Source organism: Salvelinus namaycush, chromosome 3 (assembly GCF_016432855.1).
Source record: "Salvelinus namaycush isolate Seneca chromosome 3, SaNama_1.0, whole genome shotgun sequence".
Classification (NCBI taxonomy): Eukaryota; Metazoa; Chordata; class Actinopteri; order Salmoniformes; family Salmonidae; genus Salvelinus; species Salvelinus namaycush.
In genome coordinates this window covers 83172339-83198235 of record NC_052309.1, presented here as the reverse complement: position 1 = coordinate 83198235, position 25897 = coordinate 83172339, and the positions used below count along the sequence as shown (strand labels likewise).

The 25897-nt window shown below is 43.6% G+C and overlaps 1 protein-coding gene across 1 annotated transcript; it reads right to left on the bottom strand.

Annotated features, from left to right (window-relative positions):
* Positions 1-477: 477 nt before the first annotated feature.
* LOC120041248 (serine/threonine-protein kinase/endoribonuclease IRE1-like) lies at positions 478-25897 on the bottom strand. The gene is made up of 15 exons (XM_038986189.1): positions 25787-25897; positions 25116-25163; positions 24428-24676; positions 23952-24032; positions 21109-21156; positions 20811-20873; positions 20319-20403; positions 20022-20211; positions 19833-19932; positions 19292-19491; positions 12408-12564; positions 7827-7954; positions 7233-7368; positions 6861-6931; positions 478-2172 (listed from the first exon to the last, which is right to left on the bottom strand). The coding sequence occupies exons 2-15, from the start codon at positions 25126-25128 to the stop codon at positions 1966-1968; spliced, it is 1728 nt and encodes a 575-aa protein (XP_038842117.1). The 5' UTR covers positions 25129-25163; positions 25787-25897; the 3' UTR covers positions 478-1965.

Genomic DNA, 25897 nt, shown 5'->3' with positions numbered 1-25897 from the left:
GTAGGAAAATGTGATGCAAGGGGTAGGTCACGTTCTGAATACTGTTCTTTATTTTCTATTTTCCAATGTGTACAAGTTTGCTGTACGTTACTGATTTATACATGTGTGGGTATATGGTACCTGTTAGGGATTGAGGGGCTTTCTGGCATATGATTGCTGTAAATAAGTGTGTTAGCTAGCATACACCGATGTCATGGTCACATAAGCCACTGCTAACACAGTTGTCTTCATGCTACAGATTTTGTCATCGACAGCCATTAATACCGTTAAGCCCCGCACATCTAACGTGCTGTTTCCCATTTAACAACAGGTATTTACACATGTTATATTTTGTATTGTATTTTTGTATTTTGTTCGCCCAGTATGAAAATGTGATGCAAGGGATTTTACCATCGACAGCCATCAATACTGTTAAGCCCTGCACAACTAACGTGCTGTTTCCCATTTAACAACAGAAATAATTGATGCTCAACTGGGACCACTGGCCGAATTGATTTATTTTGAGAAAACACAACGCATGGAGAGTACATATACATCTGTTACACCAACCGCCAGCCAAAAAAAAAAAATGAGCCAGGCTCTTTTACGCCCTCTTCCAAATGGTAGCTATACATGCATGGGTTGCTCACAGTGCAACAATATGATGAAGTGTGAATATTTCTGCCACCCACATAAAGGAAAACGGTTCCAAATAAATGACATTATTACGTGCTCCACCACCCATGTTATCTACATGATTAAATGTCCATGTGGGCTGTGTTATGTAGGTTAAACCTCTCAGACAGAGAAGTGAACATAGAAGTTAAATCAGGAGAAAGGACAGGGATTATCCAGTTCCAGTACATTTTAATGACCTAAAACATGACATTTCTACCTTTAGATTTTGTGGCATAGAGAAAGTCAAGATATCAGACAGGGGAGGTGATATGAATAATACTCTGAGCAAAAGAGAAGGTTTTGGGATTTTCACCCTCCAGACATTATACCCAAAAGGTCTTAATGATGAAATGCCCATGCGTGTTATGTTGTAAATGTGAATATGAGTTAATGCCGCCACTTCAGATCACTCGGATGTTTGTTCTTGTACTGTACCCAATGATTTATGAAACCTTAGTTGATAGGTCGATGTCCTCATTGTGGTTTCACAGTCCTGTTTAATAAGTTTTATGTACACACTTTATTAGAATTATTAGAATACTTATGAAATGCACATTGTTATATTTGGTAACATATACTTGTTTTCCCTATACTCCAAACCCATTCGATGCATTGAACGGATGTGGGAGGAGTAATGTCTACATAAGGGTGCCAATTAAAAACACTCAAAAGAACTCTGACGAAGGCCTTGAGGCCGATACGTAAATCTTAATAAAGAGCAGTGATACTATCAAGAGCAGTGTGCGGGTTTCTTCTTTTTTCTCATCTACTACACAATGATACAATAATACAAAATACAGATTAAAAGTAAAATTAAAACATTGTGGACCACTCAAATTGAGTTGAGGCACTAAAAGCAATCATAGTCAAACATGGTGCAGGCGTCATCTATAAAGCATTACATCATCTATACACAGACGTCAACAAAACAAAGTACAGCAATAAAAATAAAATGATGAACTCCGTTGGATGTGCCTATGTCAGGGTGCACAGAGGATCAGGTATACATTCATGCATAAAGAATACTATTTTATACAGAATGTAATAGAAAAACAGATTTTTAAAAAAAGGTCACTTTTGTGTCACAACAATAAAGTACATTGACAGTACAGTGATCTGACAGCCTCTATCTAGTTATGGAATAGTTATTGCATTGGTCTACATAGAAGGAATGTCTCTGGATTCAGTGCACTGCAGGTTCATGTTATGAAATCAACAATAAAAGCAAAGCCTTGAAAAAGACAGAATATTTGGGCTGGTGGCTTGGTTGTCATCACTTCAAAGGTTGGTGTAAAGTACTTTTTGGTCTTAGGCTGTGGGTGTGTCATAGACCATCCACGCCTCTCTCAACTTGGGGTAGTATTTCTGGAAAGTCAGCTCCTCAGCACAGGTGCACATGGCCAGGTATGTGTGCAGCAGCAGGTGGGGGAAGCGGGAGGTGAAGTAGAACATGAAGCCTTCTGGGATTGAGCCCAACATCTCATGGAGATCAGGAATTTCATCGTAATGGTTACTCTATGGGAAACAGCATACAATTTATAGAATGTCACTTGCACACATTTAGTGAGGCTAACAGTACTGAACAAAAATACAAATGCAACATGTAACGTGTTGGTCCCATGTTTCATGAGCTGAAATAAAAGACCCCAGAAATATTCCATACACACAAAAATGTGTTTACATTCCTGTTAGTGAGCATTTCTCCTTGCCAAGATAATCCATCCACCTGACAGGTGTGACATATGTAGAATCTGATTAAACAGCATGATAATTGTTTTATTTTAAATGTAACCTTTATTTAACTAGGCAAGTCAGTTAAGAACAAATTCGTATTTACCCAGGTGCAGGGGACAATAAAAGGCCGCTCTAAAATGTGCAGTTTTGTCACACAACACAATGCCACAGATGTCTCAAGTTGAGGGAGAGCGTGGTATTGACATGCTGACTGCTGGAATGTCCACCAGAGCTGTCGCCAGATAATTGAATGTTAATTTCTCTACCATAAACTGTCTCCAACGTCGTTTTAGAGAATTTGGCAGCATGTCCAACCGGCCTCCCAACCGCAGACCATATGTAACCACACCAGCCCAGGACCTCCACATCCGGCTTCTTCACCTGTGGGATTGTCTGAGACCAGCCACCCAGACAACTAATGAAACTGAGGAGTATTTCTGTCTGTAATAACGTCCTCTTGTGGGGAAAAACGAATTCTCATTGGCTGAGCCTGGCTCCCCAGTGGTTGGGCCTTTCTCCCAAGTGGGTGGGCCTATGCCCTCCCAGGCCCACCCATGGCTGCGCCCCTGCCCAGTCATGTAAAATCCATAGATTAGGGCCAAATTCATTTATTTCAATTGACTGATTTGCTTATATCAACTGTAACTCAGTAAAATCATTGACATTTTTGCATGTTGTGTTAATATTTTTGTTCAGTATATTAAAAGGAGGCTGTAGTCACACAAATAAATACGTCTATATGTTATGTATTTGATGAATTCTGATAACAATCTTAATTTTTTCAATAATGAAATAAGCATTAATGTTACACAATGAACAACTAATACCAATATAGTGTTTCATTCGAGTAGCAGCACCTTAGAGACTGCTGCCCAATGTACATAGTCAATGAACACTGGTCACTTACATACTGTTTTACCAACTTCATATGTATATACTGTATTCTAGTCAAGGCTCATCCTATATAACTACTGCTGTACACATATTTTCTATTCATATACACCATTATATACACAATGCACAAAAAATTAAGAACACCTTCCTAATATTGAGTTGCAGTGTGTCTTGTTTGCAATGAAACTATCCCTGTTTGTAAATAATTAAATCTGAGATGTCATTAGGAATCTGAGCATGGTACTTTCAAAAGTTAGGCCTACCATTCCATCAAAGGCCTACAGACGCAGGAAAAAAGTATGCTTTAACTGCTGGCTGATCTTCTTCCTTGGCTTAACCCAATGAGAGAAGGTCACAAGGTTTTCACTGAAAGCTGTCTGGGTTGAGAAATGTTCTACTGTTCAGAAAGCAAATAGCTTAATCAATTGATAGTGACAGAATTAGATTACTTCCCAAGCAAAGTACATTTTTTCTCTCCTCGGCTATAGAAGGTTGTAGCTCTGCCTCAATGTCAAAGAAACAAAACAATGATACAGTGCCTTGCGAAAGTATTCACCCCCTTGGGGTTTTTACTATTTTGTTGCATTACAACCTGTAATTTAAATTGATTTTTATTTGGATTTCATGTAATTGACAAACAAAATAGTCAAAATTGGTGAAGTGAAATGAAAAAAATAACTTGTTTCAAAAATTAAAAAAGTGGTGCATGCATATGTATTCACCCCCTTTGGTATGAAGCCCCTAAATAAGATCTGGTGCAACCAATTACATTCATAATTAGTTAAATAAAGTTAATCTGTGTGCAATCTAAGTGTCACATGATCTCAGTATATATACACACACCTGTTCTGAAAGGCCCCAGAGTCTGCAACACCACTAAGCAAGGGGCACCACCAAGCAAGCGGCACTATGATGACCAAGGAGCTCTCCAAACAGGTCAAGGACAAAGTTGTGGAGAAGTACAGATCAGGGTTGGGTTATAAAAAAATATCCGTAACTTTGAACATCCCACGGAGCACCATTAAATTTTAAAAAATTATAATATTGCCGATGGTTATAGTTATGCATATAATACATATGGAAGAAGGTTCTCTGGTCAGATGAGACTAAAATTGAGCTTTTTGGCCATCATGGAAAATGCTGTCTTGCGCAAACCCAACACCTCTCATCACCCTGAGAACACCATCCCCACAGTGAAGCATGGTGGTATCAGCATCATGCTGTGGAGATGTTTTTCCATCGGCAGACACTGGGAAACTGGTTAGAATTGAATGAATGATGGGTGGCGCTAAATACATGGAAATTCTTGAGGGAAACCTGTTTCAGTCTTCCAGATATTTGAGACCGGGACAGAGGTTCACCTTTCAGCAGGACAATGACCCTAAGCATACTGCTAAAGCAACACTCGAGTGGTTTCAGGGGTAACATTTAAATGTCTTGGAATGGCCTAGTCAAAGCCCAGACCTCAATCCAATTGAGATTCTGTGTTATGACTTAGAGATTGCTGTACACCAGCGGAACCCATCCAACTTGAAGGAGCTGGAGCAGTTTTGCCTTGAAGAATGGGTAAAAATCCCAGTGGCTAGATGTGCCAAGCTTATAGAGACATACCCCAAGAGACTTGCAGCTGTCATTTCTGCAAAAGGTGGCTCTACAAAGTATTGACTTTTGGGGGGGGGGGGGGGGGGGGCTTGGGGGGGTGAATAGTTATGCATGCTCAAGTTCTGTTTTTGGCTTATTTGTTTGTTTCACAATAAAAAATATTTTGCATCTTCAAAGTGGTAGGCATGTGTAAACCAAATGATTACAAACCCCCCAAAAATGTATTTTAATTCCAGGTTGTAAGGGAACAAAATAGGAAAAATGCCAAGGGGGTGATTACTTTTGCAAGCCACTGTATCCCCATATGCATCGTAGTCTTTCTCTGGTATTTTACAGCTTGTTTCTAACATTTAAAAAAGCATGGACCAAAGCGTGTTATAGATCACTTTATAAATCAGATCCTTTTTTATTTTCTTCAAAATCTTAAGCTAACAAGGGGTAGGCTTGCGTTTTTTTCAGTTTTCTTCGATAAAAGCAGGCCTATGGCATACCCTCTCATACCCCCCCAATTCCAGTCTTGGTTTTAACTTAGCCTACTTCTGTGTCAGTGAAGAGCTGTTATTTAAAGAGTGCATGGTGGGTGGAGGAATTGACTAACAAATCTATGGATTTGGCTGCCTAAAACCTAATTTTGTCTGTCAAACAGGTAGGCCTACCTCTTATTTCTTAAATAGGAAGTTAAATAGGCTTCAACATAAATCCCTCTTGTTGTTAGTAAAGTCAATTAATATTAAGAAAGTTTAAATTAATGCCTTTTAGAATATGCCCATTTCAGCATCAATTTTAGGCTCCTCATTTCTTATATACACGTTAATGATATGCCAGATACAGTAAAGTGCAAACTCTTGCTTTATGCTGATGATTCAGACATACTGGTATCAGGGAAGGATACAGTTTACATAGAGGAGACCCTGAGTAAGGAATTGCATTTTTTTTGTAGATTTTTTTTGATTGGTTGTCTGAGACTATTGATCCCGACAGAATAAGAGCCAATATTCTATACTAACTACTAGTCTGCAGCTAGAAATTATGTCGACCTGGAATGCGAAGACCGACAACCGCCGAAACATCTATTCTATAAAAACATTTCTGAATGGTACTCTGAAGTATCCATTCTAACCCCGAAATACTTCAGGAAAGCAGAGAGAGAGATGCGCGGATGAACTTTCCAACAGAAAGACGGACGAGCGTAAATATATATTGATTGCAATTATTCCCGAATGAATGAGCGTTCATGTGCACAGGATTAGCATTTAAATTAATATAATTATCAACTGTATAGTGACTCTTTTGTCTTGCGCGCCCTTCTCAGTCCACACCCACTTCCCTTTGTCCACCAAGCCGTCATATCGGCTTAGCCCACTAGGGAACCTCCCCTATCATGTCCTTGTAACCATGTCTACTGTTTGTTTGTTTGTTTGTGAATTTATGTGATTATTTAGTTAGTAAATAAATGATTAAGACAATTGATGTATGGATGACTCATAGTGAAGGCTGGGTTCGTGCAGATAACCAACAATTTATAACGTTTGGAATGAGACTAACGTGAGGTAAAGAATAATTCATTAATTAGAAGACTAATTGATCAGATATTAAAATATCTGAAGAGTTATATTAGGAAAATTATAACTTTGTAATCTGAAGATTTTCCTTGGTGCCCCAACTTCCTAGTTAATTACATTTACATGATTAGTTTAATCACGTAGTAATAATTACAGAGAATTGATTTGATAAAATAGTCTTCAATTTAATGATGGCAAAGACACGACACCCTCCTCCATTTTCCTCCGGGTACCCATTATGTAAATGTTGATCCTTCCCTAAGCATTTCACTGCACCTGCAATAACATCTGCAAAATTTGTACAAGACCAGTAACATTTTATTTGATAATATACAACTACTAGAATAATATAATACATATCATATCAATAGATATGATGTAATTCATTGCCAATGGACAGAACACACTTACCTTGTTTCTTATGGCCCGTAGAAGACTTACAACAGAGTCCTCTTTATATGCTCCTTTGCGTATTTCTAGATCTGCAGAGGAAGGAGCGACAGCCAGTAAGCAAACAATGATAACTACATATACAATATAGCAAGAATTTATCCAGAATTATGTCATCACGAGAAGCCATCATTTTGTGATTCCACCAATATAGGAGATGTTGCTGTAGCCTGGTCCAGATCTGTTTTAGCCAACACCTCTGTCAATCATTGTCATGCCAGTCATGACGCTCTTGAGTTGGACCAGGCTAAAGTGGCTGTGATATACAGTACTTCAATTATATTAAGGCCTCACAGTCTGTTGGTGTTCAAATACTAATCCTCAGACACTAACTTTCTCGCAGATCCTTAGTGATGTGTATCATCCAGTTCCCCATGACCACTTTTTCTGCCTCTGACTCCAGCTGATTGATGATTGCGTCATCCAACTGCTTCAGCTTTGACTGTGCATCAATCCAGTCACTCACATCCTACATGGGAAAACAAGGCTTTAATTACTCAAATTTGTCCTTTATTACCTTCTAGCTTTGTAGCCAATAGAGTCATTGATTACTAGCCTGAGTACCTGACTGACTGTTTTTGCTCCACTGTATTCCAGTTTAATATAAATAAACAATTTCAGCTTGCCAGGAAAAAAGAGACTTCATGAACATTCTCTGAAGAGCTATGGGCTATTTTAACCAATGGTTAAAGATGATCCATTGTCTGACCAACTTGGTATCCATAATGTTCTCATCAATGACAAGGACAAACATTTTCAATGGAGATTCCAGAAAGACAGTCATCGAGAAAGAGGGCTACAGTATTGCCTCTTGTAGTTATATTTACTGTGTCCCCATTGTAGTTATTGTGGTGAGCTTTCTTCAGGGAATAGAATGGCTTGATTTTCTTTTATATCTAAATGTGACCAATTCTAATTGACTCAGACCTTGAGGAACTTCAGCTGTTTCTCCAGGCTCCAAAAGAAAGGGTCATTGAGCACGCTCTCAGCAGAAGGCCTCCTCTGGTGCTCCTTAGTCACCATATATTTTATCAGGTGTTCAGCCACGATGTCCTCTGGGATAGACAAGACCAAACACAGTCACCATGAGGGGGTTTAAAACCAATATACTTTTTCATTAAGAAACATGCTGATAAAATGTCTTCCTCTGACCCAATGTGATGATTTCAATGAAGAAAGACCCAGTAGTGTTGCTTACAACCTAATTTGAGTTGACAAAGATTAGAATTTTTTTTAATGACAGGGCATAATCAAAAATGTTATCAGGTCTCTCTCAGACAACATTTTGGATCACTATTCAGTAGGATCAAATTCTGGAAATTTGTGCATGTAAAAACAGTCGCTCTGGCATTTTACACCCCTTGTGCCAGGTTCGGCAAATTTACCTCTCTAAACATCAGCTCGCTTGCACTGAGGTGGAAGGGGAGGAAATGATTGAGGTGTGTCCTTAACGAGCACAATTTTTTAAACAATATAATTTGTATTCATTTAATTTAATTCAAAACCAAAATACATTTGAATGATTGCCGTCCATGGCTTTATGTTGAGAATGTTCATGCCTCGCATGCAATGCAATTTGGAGCCGTCTACCATTTTTGGAGAAGTGCGAAAATAATCTGTAAAATGGTTCCATGATGTTTATAAAACATGACATTTTGGAGCAGTATAACGGTGAGTGGACAATCCCCCTTTCCTGTGAAACGTTTGGATGTGCCAGCCAGGCCTAATCGCCCAACATCAGTGCCCGACCTCACTAATGCTCTTGTGGCTGAATGGAAGCAAGTCCCCGCAGCAATGTTCCAACATCTAGTGGAAAGCCTTCCCTGAAAAGTGGAGGCTGTTATAGCACCAACTCCATACTAATGCCCATGGTTTTTGGAATGAGATGTTCGATGAGCAGGTGTCCACATACCTTTGGTCATATAGTGCATTTTCATATTGAAGTCATGCAATTACTTAGAACAATGTGGACTGCAAACATGTTCAACATAATGAACAAAGATAGGATAGGTCTATATTTTGTCCCTGTAGACTATTTAACAAACTACGCTATAACGGAATACGACTCAAATGAATAATAATAATAATGTGTTGGTCTATTTGCAAAACCTTATTTAATTAGTCAAAAACCTGAGGATGCAGGCATCCTCTATGACACCTACTACCCCCATAAACCTGTTAAATGTAGTATTTATGTAAATCTGATACAAGAAACTAAATGTGTGTAAATGACATTTTATAAGCAACATGTTGTTTCTCATAGAAACACCATTGCCACGATTCTCCTAAGGAGGTCCAGGAGACTCTGGGCTCCATCCCTGATGACTTTGTCTCCTACTTCACCTCCCGCTTCCCCCACCTGCTGCTGCACACCTACCTCGCCATGCGTTCCTTTGCTGAGGAGCAGACTTTCCAAGATTACTACCTCGAGTTCAACACGAGACGGCAGAAGAGAACACACCCAGAGCCTGACGTGACGACAACCAAGCCAACAACTAAAAAAATGTGACCATAGTGTGACGTCAGGCGCTCCGCTGAGAAGTACTCCATCCCACACCAGCAAACCTCCAATCTCTGTCAGTACACTGCATTGTCAAGGTTCTTTTTACTGTTTACATGAACAATATTGGTTTGTCTGAAGAAGAAGCAATCACTTTCACTTGTATGCAGATGACACTGTTGTGTATGCTATTTCCCCGATGGCTGACCAGGTTCTGTCAGAGCTTTCATCTGCCTTCATTGCCTGGCAGAAAGCCTTTATTAACTGAAATTGGTTCTTAATGCAGGTAAAACCAAGTATATGTTATATTCCAAATCACGTAAAAATGTATATGATGATTTATGCATAAGTACATTGGATGGTGCCCTCATTGTTTGTGTCCCCACTTATAAATATCTACAGTATTTGCAGAGTTAGCTCCAGGTAAATGTTTTAAATGTCTGTTTAAACTACTAGTACATGACTCGGACACCCATGCATACCCAACAAGACATGCCACAAGAGGTCTTTTCACAAACCCAGTACAGAACAGACTATGGGTGGCGCACAGTACTACATAGAGCCATGACTACATGGAACTCTATTCCTCATCAGGTAACTTATGCAAGCAGAAGAATACGATTTTTTAAAAACAGATAAAAATGCACCTATTGGAACAGCTGGGACCGTGAAGAGACACACACACACACGGCTACCCAGACTATTTGCATTGCCCCCCCATCTTTTACACCGCTGCTACTCTGTTATCATCTATGCATTGTCACTAATAACTCTACCTACATGTACATATTACCTCAACTAACCGGTGCGTCCGCACATTGACTCTGTACCGGTACCCCCCTGTATATAGTATCGCTATTGTTATTTTACTGCTGCTCTTTAATGACTTGTTACTTATATTTCTTATTCTTATCCATATTTTTTTCAAACTGCATTGTTGGTTAGGGGCTCGTAAGTAAGCATTTTTTTGTAAGGTCTACACCTGCTGTATTCGGCGCATGTGACTAATAAAATTTGATCACACGTACTCTACACACTCATTGATTTTGTATTGTAGATATGTGGTAGAGTAGTGGCATGAGGGCACACACAATGTGTTGTGAAAAGTGTTATGAAATGTAATGTAATATTTTAAATTGTGTATACTGTGCATTCGGAAAGTATTCAGACCCCTTCCCTTTTTCCACATTTTGTTACGTTGCAGCCTTATTTTAAAATGGATTAAATAAAAAATAAACCTACAGACAATACCCCATAATGACAAAGTGAAATCACGTTTATAAATGTTGGCAAATGTAAAAAAAAAAAAAAAAAAAAAAAGAACACATAATATTTAGACCCTTTGCTATGAGACTCAACTTAACTCAGTTGCATTCTGTTTTAATTGATCATCCTTGAGATGTTTCTACAACTTGATTGGAGTCCATCTGTGGTAAATTAAATTGATTGGACATGATTTGGAAAGGCACACACCTAGCATATAAGGCCCACATCTATATCAGGTCCCACAGTTGACAGTGCATGTCAGAGCAAAAACCAAGCCACGAGGTTGAAGGAATTGTCTGTAGAGCTCCGAGACAGGATTGTGTTGAGGTACAGATCTGGAGAAGGGTACCAAAAAATGTCTGAAACATTTACGGTCCCCAAGAATACAGTGGCCTCCATCATTCTTAAATGGGAGAAGTTTGGAAACACCAAGACTCTTCCTATACCTGGCCACCCAGCCAAACTGAGCAATCAGGGGAGAAGGGCCTTGGTCAGGGAGGCAAACAAGAACCAGATGGTCACTCTGACAGAGCTCCAGAGTTCCTCTGTGGAGATGGGAGAACCTTTCAGAAGGACAACCATCACTGAAGCACTCCACCAATCAGGCCTTTATGGTAGAGTGGCCAGACGGAAGCCACTCCTCAGTAAAAGGCACATGACAGCCCGCTTGGAGTTTGCCAAAAGGCACCTAAAAGACTCAGACCATGAGAAACTCTGGTCTGATTAAACCAAGATTGAACTCTTTGGCCTGAATGCCAAGCGTCACATCTAGAGGAAACCTGCCACCATCTCTACAGTGAAGCATGAACAGAGCAAAGTACAGAGAGATCCTTGATGAAAACCTGATCCAGAGTGCTCAGGACCTCAGACTGGGACGAAGGTTCACCTTCCAACAGGACAATGACCCTAAGCACACAGCCAAGACAACACAGGAGTGGCTTCGGGACAAGTCTGTCCTTGAGTGGCCCAGCCAGAGCGCGGACTTGAACCCAATCGAACATCTCTGCAGAGACCTGAAAATAGTTGTGCAGCGACGCTCCCCATCCAACCTGACCGAGCTTAACAGGATCTGCAGAGAAGAATGGGAGAAACTCCCCAAATACAGGTGTGCCAAGTTTGTGGTGTCATACCCAAGAAGACTCGTGGCTGTAATCGCAGCCAAAGGTGGTTCAACAAAGTACTGAGTAAAAGGTCTATATTTATGAAAATGTGATATTTCCGTTTTTATTTTTAATACATTTGCAAACATTAAAAAAAAAATGTTTTTGTTTTGTCATTATGGGGTATTGTGTGTGGATTGAGATTATATATTTTTTAAATCAATTTTAGAATAACGCTGTAACGAAACAAAATGTGGAAAAAGTCAAGGGGTCTGAATACTTTCCGAATGCACTGTAACTGCCTTTATGTTGCTGGACCCTAATAAGAGTAGCTGCTTCATTGGCAGCAGCTAATGGAGATCCTTAATAAAAAATAATGTAGGTCATGTTTGGTTATTTAAAAACATTGTGATTAAAGTATTTCCTATAGCTATAGGATGATTTCACAGAATAAAAACCCAGTTGCATTCATTAATGAGGAATATATTTTCTTTTCAAACATGATTTCCAAAGATACAAGCCACTGTTACAAAACCCATTTGTCTTTACTGTGAATTAGTTACTATTCAGAAAAGGGGAAATCAGTCAGATCAGAGTGCATGACCTGCAGTGTGAACTGCAGAGAAGAAGCTGTGGCCTTACTGTGTTTGTCTCCTTGTAATCCTACAAGGTTGAATTGTCCTTGTCTGATATTAATGGCAACATCAAGTCCGTCTTCCATATCTCCAAAGGGATGTTCGCCTCCTGTTAAAACATAGTAAAACACACAGCCGGCAGAGAAGATGTCCACAGCACTGGTCTGTAGAGGAAGAAACAGAGGTGCCTTAATTAGCCCAGATAATATACTTTATTATTATAAAATCACCACAAATGACCAATATACTGTACATCCAACTCAACTACACTCTTAGAAGAAAAGGTGCTATACAAATTAGAACCTAAAAGGGTTATTCAGCTGTCCCCGTAGGAGAACCCCTTGAATAACCCTTTTTGGTTCCAGGTAGAACCCTCTGTGGAAAGGGTTCTACATGGAACCAAAATAGTTCTACTTGGAACCAAAAGGGTTCTTCAAAGGGTTCTCCTATGGGGACAGCCGAATAACCCTTTTAGGTTCTAGATAGCACCTTTTTTTCTAAGCGTGTATACTACTACAACTACTATGATCCACTTCCGTAGTATAAAGTAAAGTGAAGATAAGGAAATATTGATAATATACTGTAATGACCTGACTAGATCATCAAAGAACAACTGTCCAGACAGAGGATTGAGTTTACGAATGGACGGTTTATTAAACCAACTTTACACAGGCTACTGTTTGGCCGTAGCCCACGCCAACTAAATGAAAGATAGCCCACAAGCCAATCGTGACCTTCTCTTGTGAAGCCCAGACGTAAGAGGGAGAACAAAGGCAAAACCTGGTCTTAACTTCCAATGCTCCATCCCCCTGCCCAACCCCCCTCCACGCCACTCCGCCAACCACCAGGATGCCCGGCATCAGAACATTCCAGGCATTCCCGTGATTGGCAGATAGCAGGTTGACTGACATGTCGGACCCCGCGAACACAACCACCTACTAGCCTAACACATAACACACAGCTGTCTGTGCGGGTCGCTACACAGCCCCCCCACCACAAAGTCCCTCGTCCCCGAGGGAACAAACAAAGTCTCTGAAGCGACCCGGAGGTCTCCTTTGCCTGCGTGGCCGTGATGGTCGCAGAGTGCCCCTCTGGGAACCAGGGGATGAAGGCAGGGATATGGGGGACAAGGAAGCGGGAACGGGTAATACAGTCCGTGGCTCTGGGGAACCACGCGGTGACACAGGGGGGGAGACAGGGGGAGTGGGCTGTCTGGAGCCTTGTCTGCGGCACCTGGGGGTGGGTGCCTGGAGAATGGCATTGCCAGAGAGGGGAATTGTGGGGGTTCCTGGGGTTTGGGGAGAAGAGGCCCCTCTGTATGGGGCTAACCTGTCCCGGTGCAGTGCCACCTTTCTCCCCCTGGGAGGAAGCTGCACCCGGTAAACAACCTCCCCTACCCTCTCCAGGACACTGCAGGGTCCCACCCAGTGACTGTCCAACTTGGGGCATCTGCCTTTTTTCCTTAGCGGGCTGTAGACCCAGACCAGCTCCCCAGCCACAAAGTGCCTTCCCTGGGTGTGCACGTCATAGTTCCTCTTCTGCCTCACACCTGCATTCACCAGCTGCTCTCTGGCGAAGGTGTGGGCTGTCTCCAGGCGGTCCTGGAGTCTCCGGGCATACTCCGGCCCCGGGGGAACATGAGGGCTATCCAGGGGCCGACCAAACGCCATCTCCGCAGGGGTGCGGATCTCTCTCCCCAGCATGAGGAGGGCAGGCGTGCAGGAGGTGGAGTCTTGGACAGCGGAGCGGCATGCCATGAGGACCATAGGCAGGTGCTTGTCCCAGTCACGCTGGTGTTTGGAAGAGACGATGGCCAGCTGCTGTCCAAGCGTTTTATTGAAGCGCTCTACAAGGCCATCACTTTGAGGATGGAGAGGAGTAGTGCGGGTCTTGTGCATACCCAGCCTCTCACACATGGTGGCGAACACACGGGACTCAAAGTTTCTGCCCTGGTCGCTGTGGATGGACTCTGCAGCTCCAAACCTGCTGAACATCCCCGCTGTCAGGGCGTCGACGATGGTCTCTGCCTCCTGGTCAGGCAGAGCATAGGCCTCGGGCCATTTTGTGAAATAGTCCATGGCCGTGAGCACCCAGCGGTTTCCACTGTCTGTGGTGGGGAACGGCCCAACTACATCCACTCCCACCCTCTCCATGGGAGCCCCCACTGGGAACTGTTGGAGCTGAGCATGAGAGCGGCCTGGGGGGCCCTTTCTCGCTGTGCAGTTGTCACAGCGGCGACAAAAGTCCTCCACATCCCTCTTGTGCTGCCCCCAGTAGAAGCCCTGACGGAGACGGCGCAGTGTTTTTGTGACCCCAAAGTGTCCAGTCCCCACCCCGCCATGAGTACTCTGGAGCACAGCCTCCCGCAATGCTTTTGGGACCACCACCTGCCACCTCTCCTCTCCCGTAGCTGACTCCTTCCATGCCCGCTGTAGCACACCATCAGCCAGCCGCAGTCTCTCAAACTTTGACCACAACCCTTTGGTCGCGAGTGAGAGCGCTGTCACCTCTTCCCATGGTGGCCTCACCTGCGCCTCTACCCACTGTAGCACTGGCTGTAGGTCTGTGTCCCGTCCCTGCTGCTGCCGCCATTCAGCCATGTCGACAGTCTGCAGCTCACAGCAGACAGGCCCGCTCGCCCGACACACTGTGGCACAGACCCCCTCTGCACACAGCTCTCTCTCCCGTCCCTCTCTCCGTTCACAGTGGCGGCAGCCGTCTGCAGTACAGGGCCGACGGGACATGGCGTCGGCGTTGGAGTGGCGTGCCCCTGCCCTGTGCACCACCGTGAAGTCATACGGCTGAAGCTCCTCCAACCAGCGTGCCACCTGGCCCTCTGGCTCTCTGAAAGACATGAGCCACTGGAGAGCAGAGTGGTCAGTCCTTACAGTAAAGGGCAGACCACCCAGGTAGTACTTGAAGTGTTTGACGGAAGCCACAACAGCCAAGAGCTCCCGCCGGGTGACACAGTAGCGGCGCTCATGTTTGTCAAATGTTTTGCTGAAGTACGCCACCACTCTCTCCCCCGCTGGCCCCACCTGGGCCAGCACCCCACCCATGCCCACATTGCTCGCGTCTGTGTCCAGGATAAAGGGCAAGGTGAGGTCAGGGGGGGCGAGCACGGGGGCCTCGATCAGTGCACGTTTGAGGGTGTTGAACGCCTCCTCACACTCCACTGTCCAAGTGAAAGCTTTGTCCTTCGGCAGCAGGCGGTTCAGTGGAGCAGCAACGCTTGAGAAGCCCCGTACAAACCTCCTGTAGTACGAGGCCAGGCCCAGGAAGCTCTTCAGCTGACGCTGGTCGGTGGGGGTGGGCCAGTCTCTGACAGCCCCTACCTTGTCCTCCATGGTGCTGATCCCCTCCTTCCCCACTCGGTGGCCCAAGAAGGACACCTCTCTCCTCATGAAGTGGCACTTCTCGGGGTGGAGCTTCAGAACTGCGGCAGCCACCCTCTCCAGCACACGCCGTAGCGCCCCCAGGGCTGACTGGAAGGAGCTGCCATGGGCCAGGATGTCATCGAGGTATACCAGACACTGCTGTCTGGGGATGCCATCCAGCACCCTGTCCATCAAACGCTCAAAAGTAGCTGGAGCGTTGCACAGGCCAAAGCACAGGACCTTGAACTGCCAGTGTCCTCTGTTAGTGGAGAATGCAGTTTTGGCTCTGGCCTCTGGGGAGAGGGGCACCTGCCAGTAGCCACTGCGGAGGTCTAGTGAGGAGAACCAGGAGGACCCCCTAACCAGGTCCAGCGACTCATCGATACGTGGTATGGGGTATGAGTCCTTCCTGGTCACCTCATTCAGCCGCCTGTAGTCCGCACAGAACCTCAGCTTGCCCCCCTTCTTCGGAACCATGACGACTGGCGCCGCCCAGGGGCTGTCTGAGGGCTCAATGAAGTCTGCCCGCTGCATCTCCAACACAGCCTTGTCTGCCGCCTCCTGGCGTGCCAGCGGGATACGGCGGGGACGCATCTTGATGGGCCGAGCATCACCTGTGTCGATCTCATGCTGCACCAGATGAGTCTGACCCACCTCTTCCTCACTCAGCGCAAAGCTGTCTCTGAATTCAAACAGCAACTGCCACAACCGTTCCTGCTGCTCGGGGTCAAGACCAACACAGTTCCTCCCCCATATCTCCCTCACTGCAGACAGTGTCCTCTCCTCTCCCATCTGGGGTAGCTGGGCTGGGGGGGCGCGGCCTGGGCTCACAGAGGGCTGTGTCATGGAGGTAGCTGGGGGAATGTAACACACCGCAGTAGGTGACAGGGGGGCTGGGGAAAAGTCACACACAGCTGTGGGGGAGGGGGGGCAGCCATGAGTCTCTGCTGCTTTAACTGTTGGAGTAAAGGGTTTGTTGGGTTGAGTGAATGTGACATTAGGGGGGGCCATGGTGACTTCCGGCCCTCCCTGGAAGCTCAGTGTGCCCCTATTTAGGTCTAACTGGCAGCCTGTGCTCCTAAGAAAGTCCAACCCCAGGATACAAGGGTCCTGCACAACCGCCACCCACACAGGATGACGCACAGTCCTGCCCCCTACTGTCAGAGTCATTATTCCCTTCCCTTTCATGGGTGCCAGCTCACCTGTGACTGTGCGGAGCTGCACAGTTGTAGGCTCACACTGAGTCCAACCTGGCACAATATCTGGCCTCACCAGGGTTACTGTGGACCCAGTGTCCACCAGGGCGGAGCAGGGCACACCCTCCACAGTGACAGGGACATGACAAAAGTCCCCAACACAGGTCCGGCCCACCACAACAACAGGCTCCATCCGCTTGCTCTCGTCTGCTTCTGGGGGAAGTGGAGCCTTGCTTCCCCGTCTGTGCCGGTGGGCTCCTCCTGAAGATGATGGTGGTTGGGATAGAAAGCCAGGGGTCCGCACTACCCGGCCTATGCGGACCCCGAGCCGTTTCCCTGAGCTCTGGGGGACATGGGGCAATTTCGGCGCAGATGGCCTGGCTGGCCACAACCCCAGCAGACCCTGGGACCAGGGTGTGTGTTTTGTGCCGCCTGTAGCGACACAGCACGAATGAGTTCTGTCATTTCAGCCACCCATGCAGGCTTTTCCGGCTCCGGGCTGCTCTGCCCCCCAGCTCGCACAGAGGGTGTGTCTCCCTGCACCCCCACCAAAGCCCCAGCTGAAGTCCCAGCCCACACCAGCTCCCTCTCCAAAGCCATCTCCAAGGCTATCTGCAATGACTCAGGATGAGCCAGCTGGGTCTGTATGTGCAGCTCCGTAGGAGAGAGCGCCTGTATGAACTGGTCCCGTGCTAGCTCGCTCTGCACGGAGGGGGGCATGTGAGCATATGCCCGCCGAGAGAGGCTCTCAATGTCATTAGCTAACACCCGTAGAGGCTCTCCTGGCTGCCTGCGTCTATTACTCAGTTCGGAGCGCAGTAGCCCGGGCTGTACACACTGTCCATAGCGCCTCCTCAGTGCTCCCACTAAAGCGCCATAATCATGTCTGTCCTCGGGGCTAATCAATATCAAACAGGACAGAGCTTCATCCGTGAGGCATAAAGCCAACTGCAGTGCCCTTTCTTCATCCGACCACCCCCTAAAATGAGCTAACAGTTCAAACTGAGCATGAAAAGCTTCCCAATCCGCCTTACCGGAATACTTCGGGGTCTTAACAGATACGGACGCAGCCGGGAACTGGGCGCCGCCATGTTTGTTTACATCCTGAGCCCCAGATTCCTCGTCCCGCCGCGTCGACGTCACCACTTCGGCCCGCCCACCAGAATCCGCGCGAAACACAGTCGACAAGGCGCTCATGCCCGCTTCAGCCGCCAACACTCTAGCGTCCTCCCTCAAGCGGCCTCTGCGCTCCGACGCCCTGGCGATCTCCTCAGCCAGAACCTCCGACGTCCATTCACCTGTATCTCCTTGGCCATAATCGTCCCCTACCTCCACCTTCACTTTCGGATTCCCTCGAAGCATTTTCAACCCCCGTTCTCACCTACGGTAGCTAGCCACAGAAGTCAGCTAGCTAGCTGGCTAACTTTTATCAACGTTTTTACTTCTGACACCAATGTAATGACCTGACTAGATCATCAAAGAACAACTGTCCAGACAGAGGATTGAGTTTACGAATGGACGGTTTATTAAACCAACTTTACACAGGCTACTGTTTGGCCGTAGCCCACGCCAACTAAATGAAAGATAGCCCACAAGCCAATCGTGACCTTCTCTTGTGAAGCCCAGACGTAAGAGGGAGAACAAAGGCAAAACCTGGTCTTAACTTCCAATGCTCCATCCCCCTGCCCAACCCCCCTCCACGCCACTCCGCCAACCACCAGGATGCCCGGCATCAGAACATTCCAGGCATTCCCGTGATTGGCAGATAGCAGGTTGACTGACATGTCGGACCCCGCGAACACAACCACCTACTAGCCTAACACATAACACACAGCTGTCTGTGCGGGTCGCTACAATACAATATTATTATTGATAATCCAATGATTGAAGCAAGATTTGGTTGGGGGGCAGCACCCCCTCCTCGCATGCAAAACATGTTAGTGGCCCCCCTCGTGGCAGAGGCAAGAAAAATGTGCAGCTTTAAATTATTTTTAAGAAAATTCTGCAACTCTACACATTTTTCCATGGGGCAGAAAGAACATTTTGATTACACATTTAATGCAATTCTACTCATTTTGCCATGGGACTGAGATAAAACGTAGCAGTTTTAAAGCATATTTCCTGCAATTTTACATATTTTGACATGGGGTTGAGAGACAAAATTGCAGGTTTAAAACTACTTTCCTGCAGTTCTACACATTTTGTCATGGGATGGAGTCTTTTTTGCAGTTTAAGTAGACACATGTCGCTTATGCCTAGAAACACCACTGAATAAAGGAATGATAAATTAGTTATCAAAACTGCAAAGGTCCACTCACAGGGTTGTTTTTGCTGTCTTTTTTCAGGACCTCTGGGGCATTCCAGCCCATGGTTCCCATGGCTCCTGAACTCATGCTGTAGCTTTGTCTGCCAATATCCAACATCTTAGCCATCCCAAAATCTGTGATCTTGACAATGACTTGGCCATGGTGGTCTGGGATAGAAAACAGGATGTTGTTGGGCTTCACATCTCTGTGAACTGGGGAGAACATATTAGGCAGATCAGTCACCAAAACTGCTCTACTGTGTCGTTTTGAATTTCATTAGTCTTGAATTTCATTTTATATACGAGTTTAATTTTAATTGAAAGCATGTTGTATTCTCTGAACACTACGTATACTGTGCACTTTATTGCTACTAAAAGTATATTGAGAAGGGGCAAGTAGAAGTAACAGGAGGCTGCTGAGGGGAAAACGGCTTGCTTATAACAGTGGTTCGGACCGGCGCAAATGGAATGGCATCAAACACCTGGAAACCATGTTTGATGTATTTGATACCATTCCACTCCAGTTCAGCATATCAGCATAATCTGATTATTACCTATTTTGAGAGAGTGCAGATGTGCCAGTCCTCGCATCATCTGTTTTAACACTTCCACAGGCTGTAGTCCATGGCGATTAAAATTCTTGTCCTCCACATACTGAAAAAGGAGACAAAAACAATAATTGGGAGTGTGTTAAACTGTCAGGGAGAGAGGGAAGATTGGGGGGTGGGGTAGTGAGGTTGCACCTCCTTCAGTGATGCAGCACACAGCTCAATGGCAATGTTCTGGTGCTGCCCATCCCTCTCAGTCCAGAAGTATCGGACCACATTTACATGTCTGTCCGACTTATAAAGCAGCTGGACCTCCCGTTCTGCAAAATTCAAGAATTTCTCAAGAATCCTCTTCACAGCCACAGAACGGCCACCAAACGTACCCCTAGAGGGCAGAGAAGGGTAGAGGAAATTACTAAACTCAAAATGTGTTTTGTAAAGACACAAAAACAGATTACACCCATTACACCAATTATGTAACAATTGTCTTACTTGTACACAATGGTTCCATCTGCACCATGTCCCAGAATTGTAGTGAGGTCATACGTTAACATTACATCTTCATTTGATTTCGTATCTGAAACAGAGGAAACCCATTGAGAATATAATGGTCAGTTACAGGCTGCATATTTTTTGTCTGACATCACAATCACTATAAAAGCAGTTTGATCTTCTTCAATAACTCCATTGCCTTCCCCCAGAGGCCAGAACAAATGTGAAATTCTAGTTATAAGCCAGTAAGCCTGGTCTGTTTCCCTACTAAGAGGGGGAAAGTGTCAATTACCCAGTTCGTAGACTGATTCCTGAAATTATTCTGCTTTTATCAATTAACATAATCTGTGAGGAGTTTTGAAATTGGACATATTTTGCTTACATGCCATTATAAATTGGAAACCAAAAAGGGGAATACTCTCTGATCAATTAGATTTTTAGGTGAGTTGCTTCAGTGGTTTTAACAAGCATGTCAAATGGTTGGAAGCTCACCAAGTTCAGCTGATAGTCTTCCAGTCCCAGGCGATGTATTAGAGGCAGGAGGTAATGCATGACCTATGAGTGGATAACATCATGCATATATCAAACACAGTCTTGTAATTTAGAACTACAGATACTGTATATCACAATGGTGGATATATAACATCAATGTTATACATATAAAACACTATCAGGCTTTGGTGCATGTTTACTCCTATTTAACTGTCAATACATTTAAGTCTAAAGAGGACAGGAGATAAAAATTATACAATACAAGACCTGGCTGAAGATATCTCCATAACTTCATTACCTTCCAATGAAGTGCTCTCTGAAGAAGATGCAATATTAAAACCATCTTCTAGATCTCCAACAGGGCCCCCAAGAGAGAGAGAGAGAGAGGAGACACAACAAATGGATAATCAGACACATTGAATTATTAAATTTTAAAGGGCGTGTCTATATATTACATGGGGTCTTCAAACTGGGATCTGCACCCCCCTAGGTGTCCACGCATATACTGCAGGTGGTTCACAAATATATTTTTTAAATAAAGTGGATTTTGTCAAATCAATTTTGCTAGTAATAACAAACTAAATGTACATTGCATGACCACAATATGAAAGAGGTGAATGTTACTTATCATGTCAACTTTATTTCTCAACTCCTAATATTCAACAAAGCATCTGACATAGGGTTTGAAAAAGCACCCACGAGTATCTTTTTTGACTTGGACATTCATTATTGCCAACACATGGCTAACCTTTGTTTAACCAGCTAAACAGTTGCTACTTGAGAAAATGTGTTTGGAGTTCCCTTTTTATCTAATAGGCTATGTTAGAGTTTACACATCATCTTCCAATTATAATTTTGGGCTCCCGAGTGGCGCAGCGGTCTAAGGCACTACAGCTCAGTGCTTGAGGCATCACTAAAGACAACCTGGTTAGATTACAGGCTGTATCACAACCGGCCATGATTGGGAATTGGCCCAGCGTCGTCCGGGTTAGGGTTTGGCCGGGGTAGGTCGTCATTGGAAATAAGAATTTGATCATAACTGACTTTCTAGAAAAATAAATTAAAGGAAAGACCCAAAGGGAGTGACAGATATAGAGGAGGTAATCAGGAAGGTGATGGAGTCCAGGTGAGTCTCTTGAGGTACAGGTGTGTGTAACGATGGTGACAGGTGTGTGTAATAATGAGTAAACTGGTGACAACGAGCGCCAGAGAGGAGGAGTGGGAGTAGATGTGACAATGGTGGTGGATCTTTGATGTTATGGGGCTATTTTGCTTCCACTGGTCCTGAGGCCCTTAAGGTCAATGGCATTATGAACTTTACCAAGTCCCAGGACATTTTAGCCAAAAACCTGGTTGTCTCTGTCAGGAGGCTGAAACTTCCAGCAAGACAATAATCCCAAGCACTAATCAAAATCAATTGACCACAAAATCAGCATTGTGCAATGGCCATCTCAATCTCCTGTGGTTTGATTTGAAGAGGGTAGTCCATAAGAGCAGGCAAAGGATAGCAAAGATCTGGAAACATTCTGAATGAATGGTCTAAGATCTCTCCCAACGTGTTCTCCAATCTCATAAAACATTTAAGATAACGGTTCTGTTTAATTATCCTCGCAAGGGGAGGGTGCTAGATTATATTAACGGTTCTGTTTAATTATCCTCGCAAGGGGAGGGTGCTAGATTATATTAACGGTTCTGTTTAATTATCCTCGCAAGGGGAGGGTGCTAGATTATATTAACGGTTCTGTTTAATTATCCTCGCAAGGGGAGGGTGCTAGATTATATTAACGGTTCTGTTAATTATCCTCGCAAGGGGAGGGTGCTAGATTATATTAACGGTTCTGTTTAATTATCCTCGCAAGGGGAGGGTGCTAGATTATATTAACGGTTCTGTTTAATTATCCTCGCAAGGGGAGGGTGCTAGATTATATTAACGGTTCTGTTTAATTATCCTCGCAAGGGGAGGGTGCTAGATTATATTAACGGTTCTGTTTAATTATCCTCGCAAGGGGAGGGTGCTAGATTATATTAACGGTTCTGTTTAATTATCCTCGCAAGGGGAGGGTGCTAGATTATATTAACGGTTCTGTTTAATTATCCTCGCAAGGGGAGGGTGCTAGATTATATTAACGGTTCTGTTTAATTATCCTCGCAAGGGGAGGGTGCTAGATTATATTAACGGTTCTGTTTAATTATCCTCGCAAGGGGAGGGTGCTAGATTATATTAACGGTTCTGTTGAATTATCCTCGCAAGGGGAGGGTGCTAGATTATATTAACGGTTCTGTTTAATTATCCTCGCAAGGGGAGGGTGCTAGATTATATTAACGGTTCTGTTTAATTATCCTCGCAAGGGGAGGGTGCTAGATTATATTAACGGTTCTGTTTAATTATCCTCGCAAGGGGAGGGTGCTAGATTATATTAACGGTTCTGTTTAATTATCCTCGCAAGGGGAGGGTGCTAGATTATATTAACGGTTCTGTTTAATTATCCTCGCAAGGGGAGGGTGCTAGATTATATTAACGGTTCTGTTTAATTATCCTCGCAAGGGGAGGGTGCTAGATTATATTAACGGTTCTGTTTAATTATCCTCGCAAGGGGAGGGTGCTAGATTATTTTAACGGTTCTGTTTAATTATCCTCGCAAGGGGAGGGTGCTAGATTATATTAACGGTTCTGTTTAATTATCCTCGCAAGGGGAGGGTGCTAGATTATATTAACGGTTCTGTTTAATTATCCTCGCAAGGGGAGGGTGTTAGATTATTGAAAAATGGGGTGCCAACCATTTTGACCCCTATATTTTTTAGATTTATTTTGTATCACTTGTTAAAAATGTATATTTCTCTAAACAATTGTATTAGAATAAAATAGTACAATTTCCTCCTTTTTTTAAACTTACCATATAGCTCAGTATTTGTATTGTTTATTTTATATTATATTATATTTTTTATATTATATAGTATTGTCTTTTTTGCTAATCTTTATCAAGATTGCCAATAATTATCAATCTGACTGCATATAACGCACAAAATCATGTCATTGAGAACTACCATATCCACAATGGTGGATATATACCATACATTTTATTATTGCCAATAAAGATAAGCCTAAAGAGGACCTGAGAGAGAAATGATCAAATACAACACCTGGCTGAAGATGTCCTGTAGATCTCCCTGAAGAAGATGCTCCCATGTTAAAACCATCGCCTAGAGCTCCAACAGAGCCATCTAGGGGGTGGGAGGGAGAAAACGAGATAGAGAGATCTTTTGATAAATTGTTATTTCCTAAAGGGCATGTGTCTGTATATTACAGACTGTGTGATGATGTAATTCTGCTGCTTTTGAAATAGTAAATTAGAAATGAAAACAGACAAACATCAAGAATATAACGGTCAATTATAGTTTGTTTGTCAAGACAACCACTTACAGATTTCACTTTGAGTTGTGACTGGGTTACATTTCTACTTTACCTTAATAAAACTAACATCAGAGAGTAGTTATGTCCTTAAACACAGAATGGGGGAATGTGTGACAAATGGTAAATGTGTAAAAAGTTTATATATTCTACATAACAGTAGTCTTGTAAATTGCACTGATATCAAGAGGAAGAGAGAGAAATGTACCCAGATCGTCGACTAGATAAGGGTGCTGTTTCAGCAGACTCCTGTAGAAGGCTGATTTCACTTCTGGCCCTCCTGACTGTAGGACTACGTACAGTGTTCTCATCTGGTCCTGGCTGGTATTGGAAGTTTGAATATTAGAGTACATCTCAGGATGGATCATTTCATTTCTCAGCAGATCATCTGCTATGGGCATCACCATGCGAACCCTCTGGATGAGCTCAGCCCTGTGTCTATCCACAAACTCAGCAGCTGGTAGTCAGGTTAGAAAAGAAAGAGTTACAGTTATCAAGACAATATTAGACAATCCCACTTGGTGTATGTGCCCTAAATGGACAAGACTAAACATGTAGGAAGCTGGGAAGTATTGTCTGCATTCACGTTCGACACACACAACATCAAAATGTCATCATACTGTAGTATTTGTCCATGTAATATCAATGGTGTAGTATTAATGCTCTCTAGCAGTATGATTCTTGCTACCTTAATGTCATTTGTTATCATTCCTCACAATGTGCATCTTTTAGGATGCCTTTTTATTTTATAACTACAAAACATGGTAGACAAATTATATACAACTACAGCAAGTTAACTACAGCAGTTGTAGAAAAAATCAATGACAATTGTCCGCAGCTTGCTAAAACAATAATATTATTTTTGAGTTGATCTCAAAACAAACATGTTATATTACCATCTGAAGTCATGGCAGCAAACTAAGAATGGAGAGAAGCAGCTTGCTCTGGAGAGGGAGAGAGAGAAAGAGAGGGAGAGAAAGAGTATTTTAAGTTACCTTTTGAAACTTTGATAACTGAAATTAGTAGCACAAAGAAAGAGGAAATGACTTAATGTTCCACTTTCATTCTTAACAGAGCTACATATATCCAAAACTACTATACCATAAACGTTATTTATTGGCTCCCTATAAAGAAACTGTTTATCTTAATTTCAATCATTTGTAAACAGTGTTTATTTTTTAACATAAAACAATGCATTAAACATTTCTCAAGGATAGAAAAAAGGTTATAGGCTATATCTATCCCCTACAACTGATAAGCACATTTTACGCACTCTGGTACTGTATGTTCTTTACTTTCACTTCTTTTTCATTTCACTAATCTTCTCTCAACAATGTTCACTTTTTGTCTCCAGATATCTATATCTGAGTCATGTTTTATGGTCTCATAGGGGTCTTCTTCTCCAAGCTACTAACTTCCTGAGTACACCCACAAATATCCAGTTTAATCCTGTCCTCATTTCCCATATAACCATATCCTTGACCTTGACCCTTTTTAAAAGTTTGATAAACCTTGTCAAAATCTAAATGTATACTGTATTTTATACAAATAAAGGGATACTACTTACGGTACCAGATAACTTGTTCTGCTCTCGCTGATGTTGATAGCTTGTGAGACGTAACAGAATGAGGATATACTTCCGCTGAAAGTGGGATGGGTTAGAGGTGTGGCTGAGAAG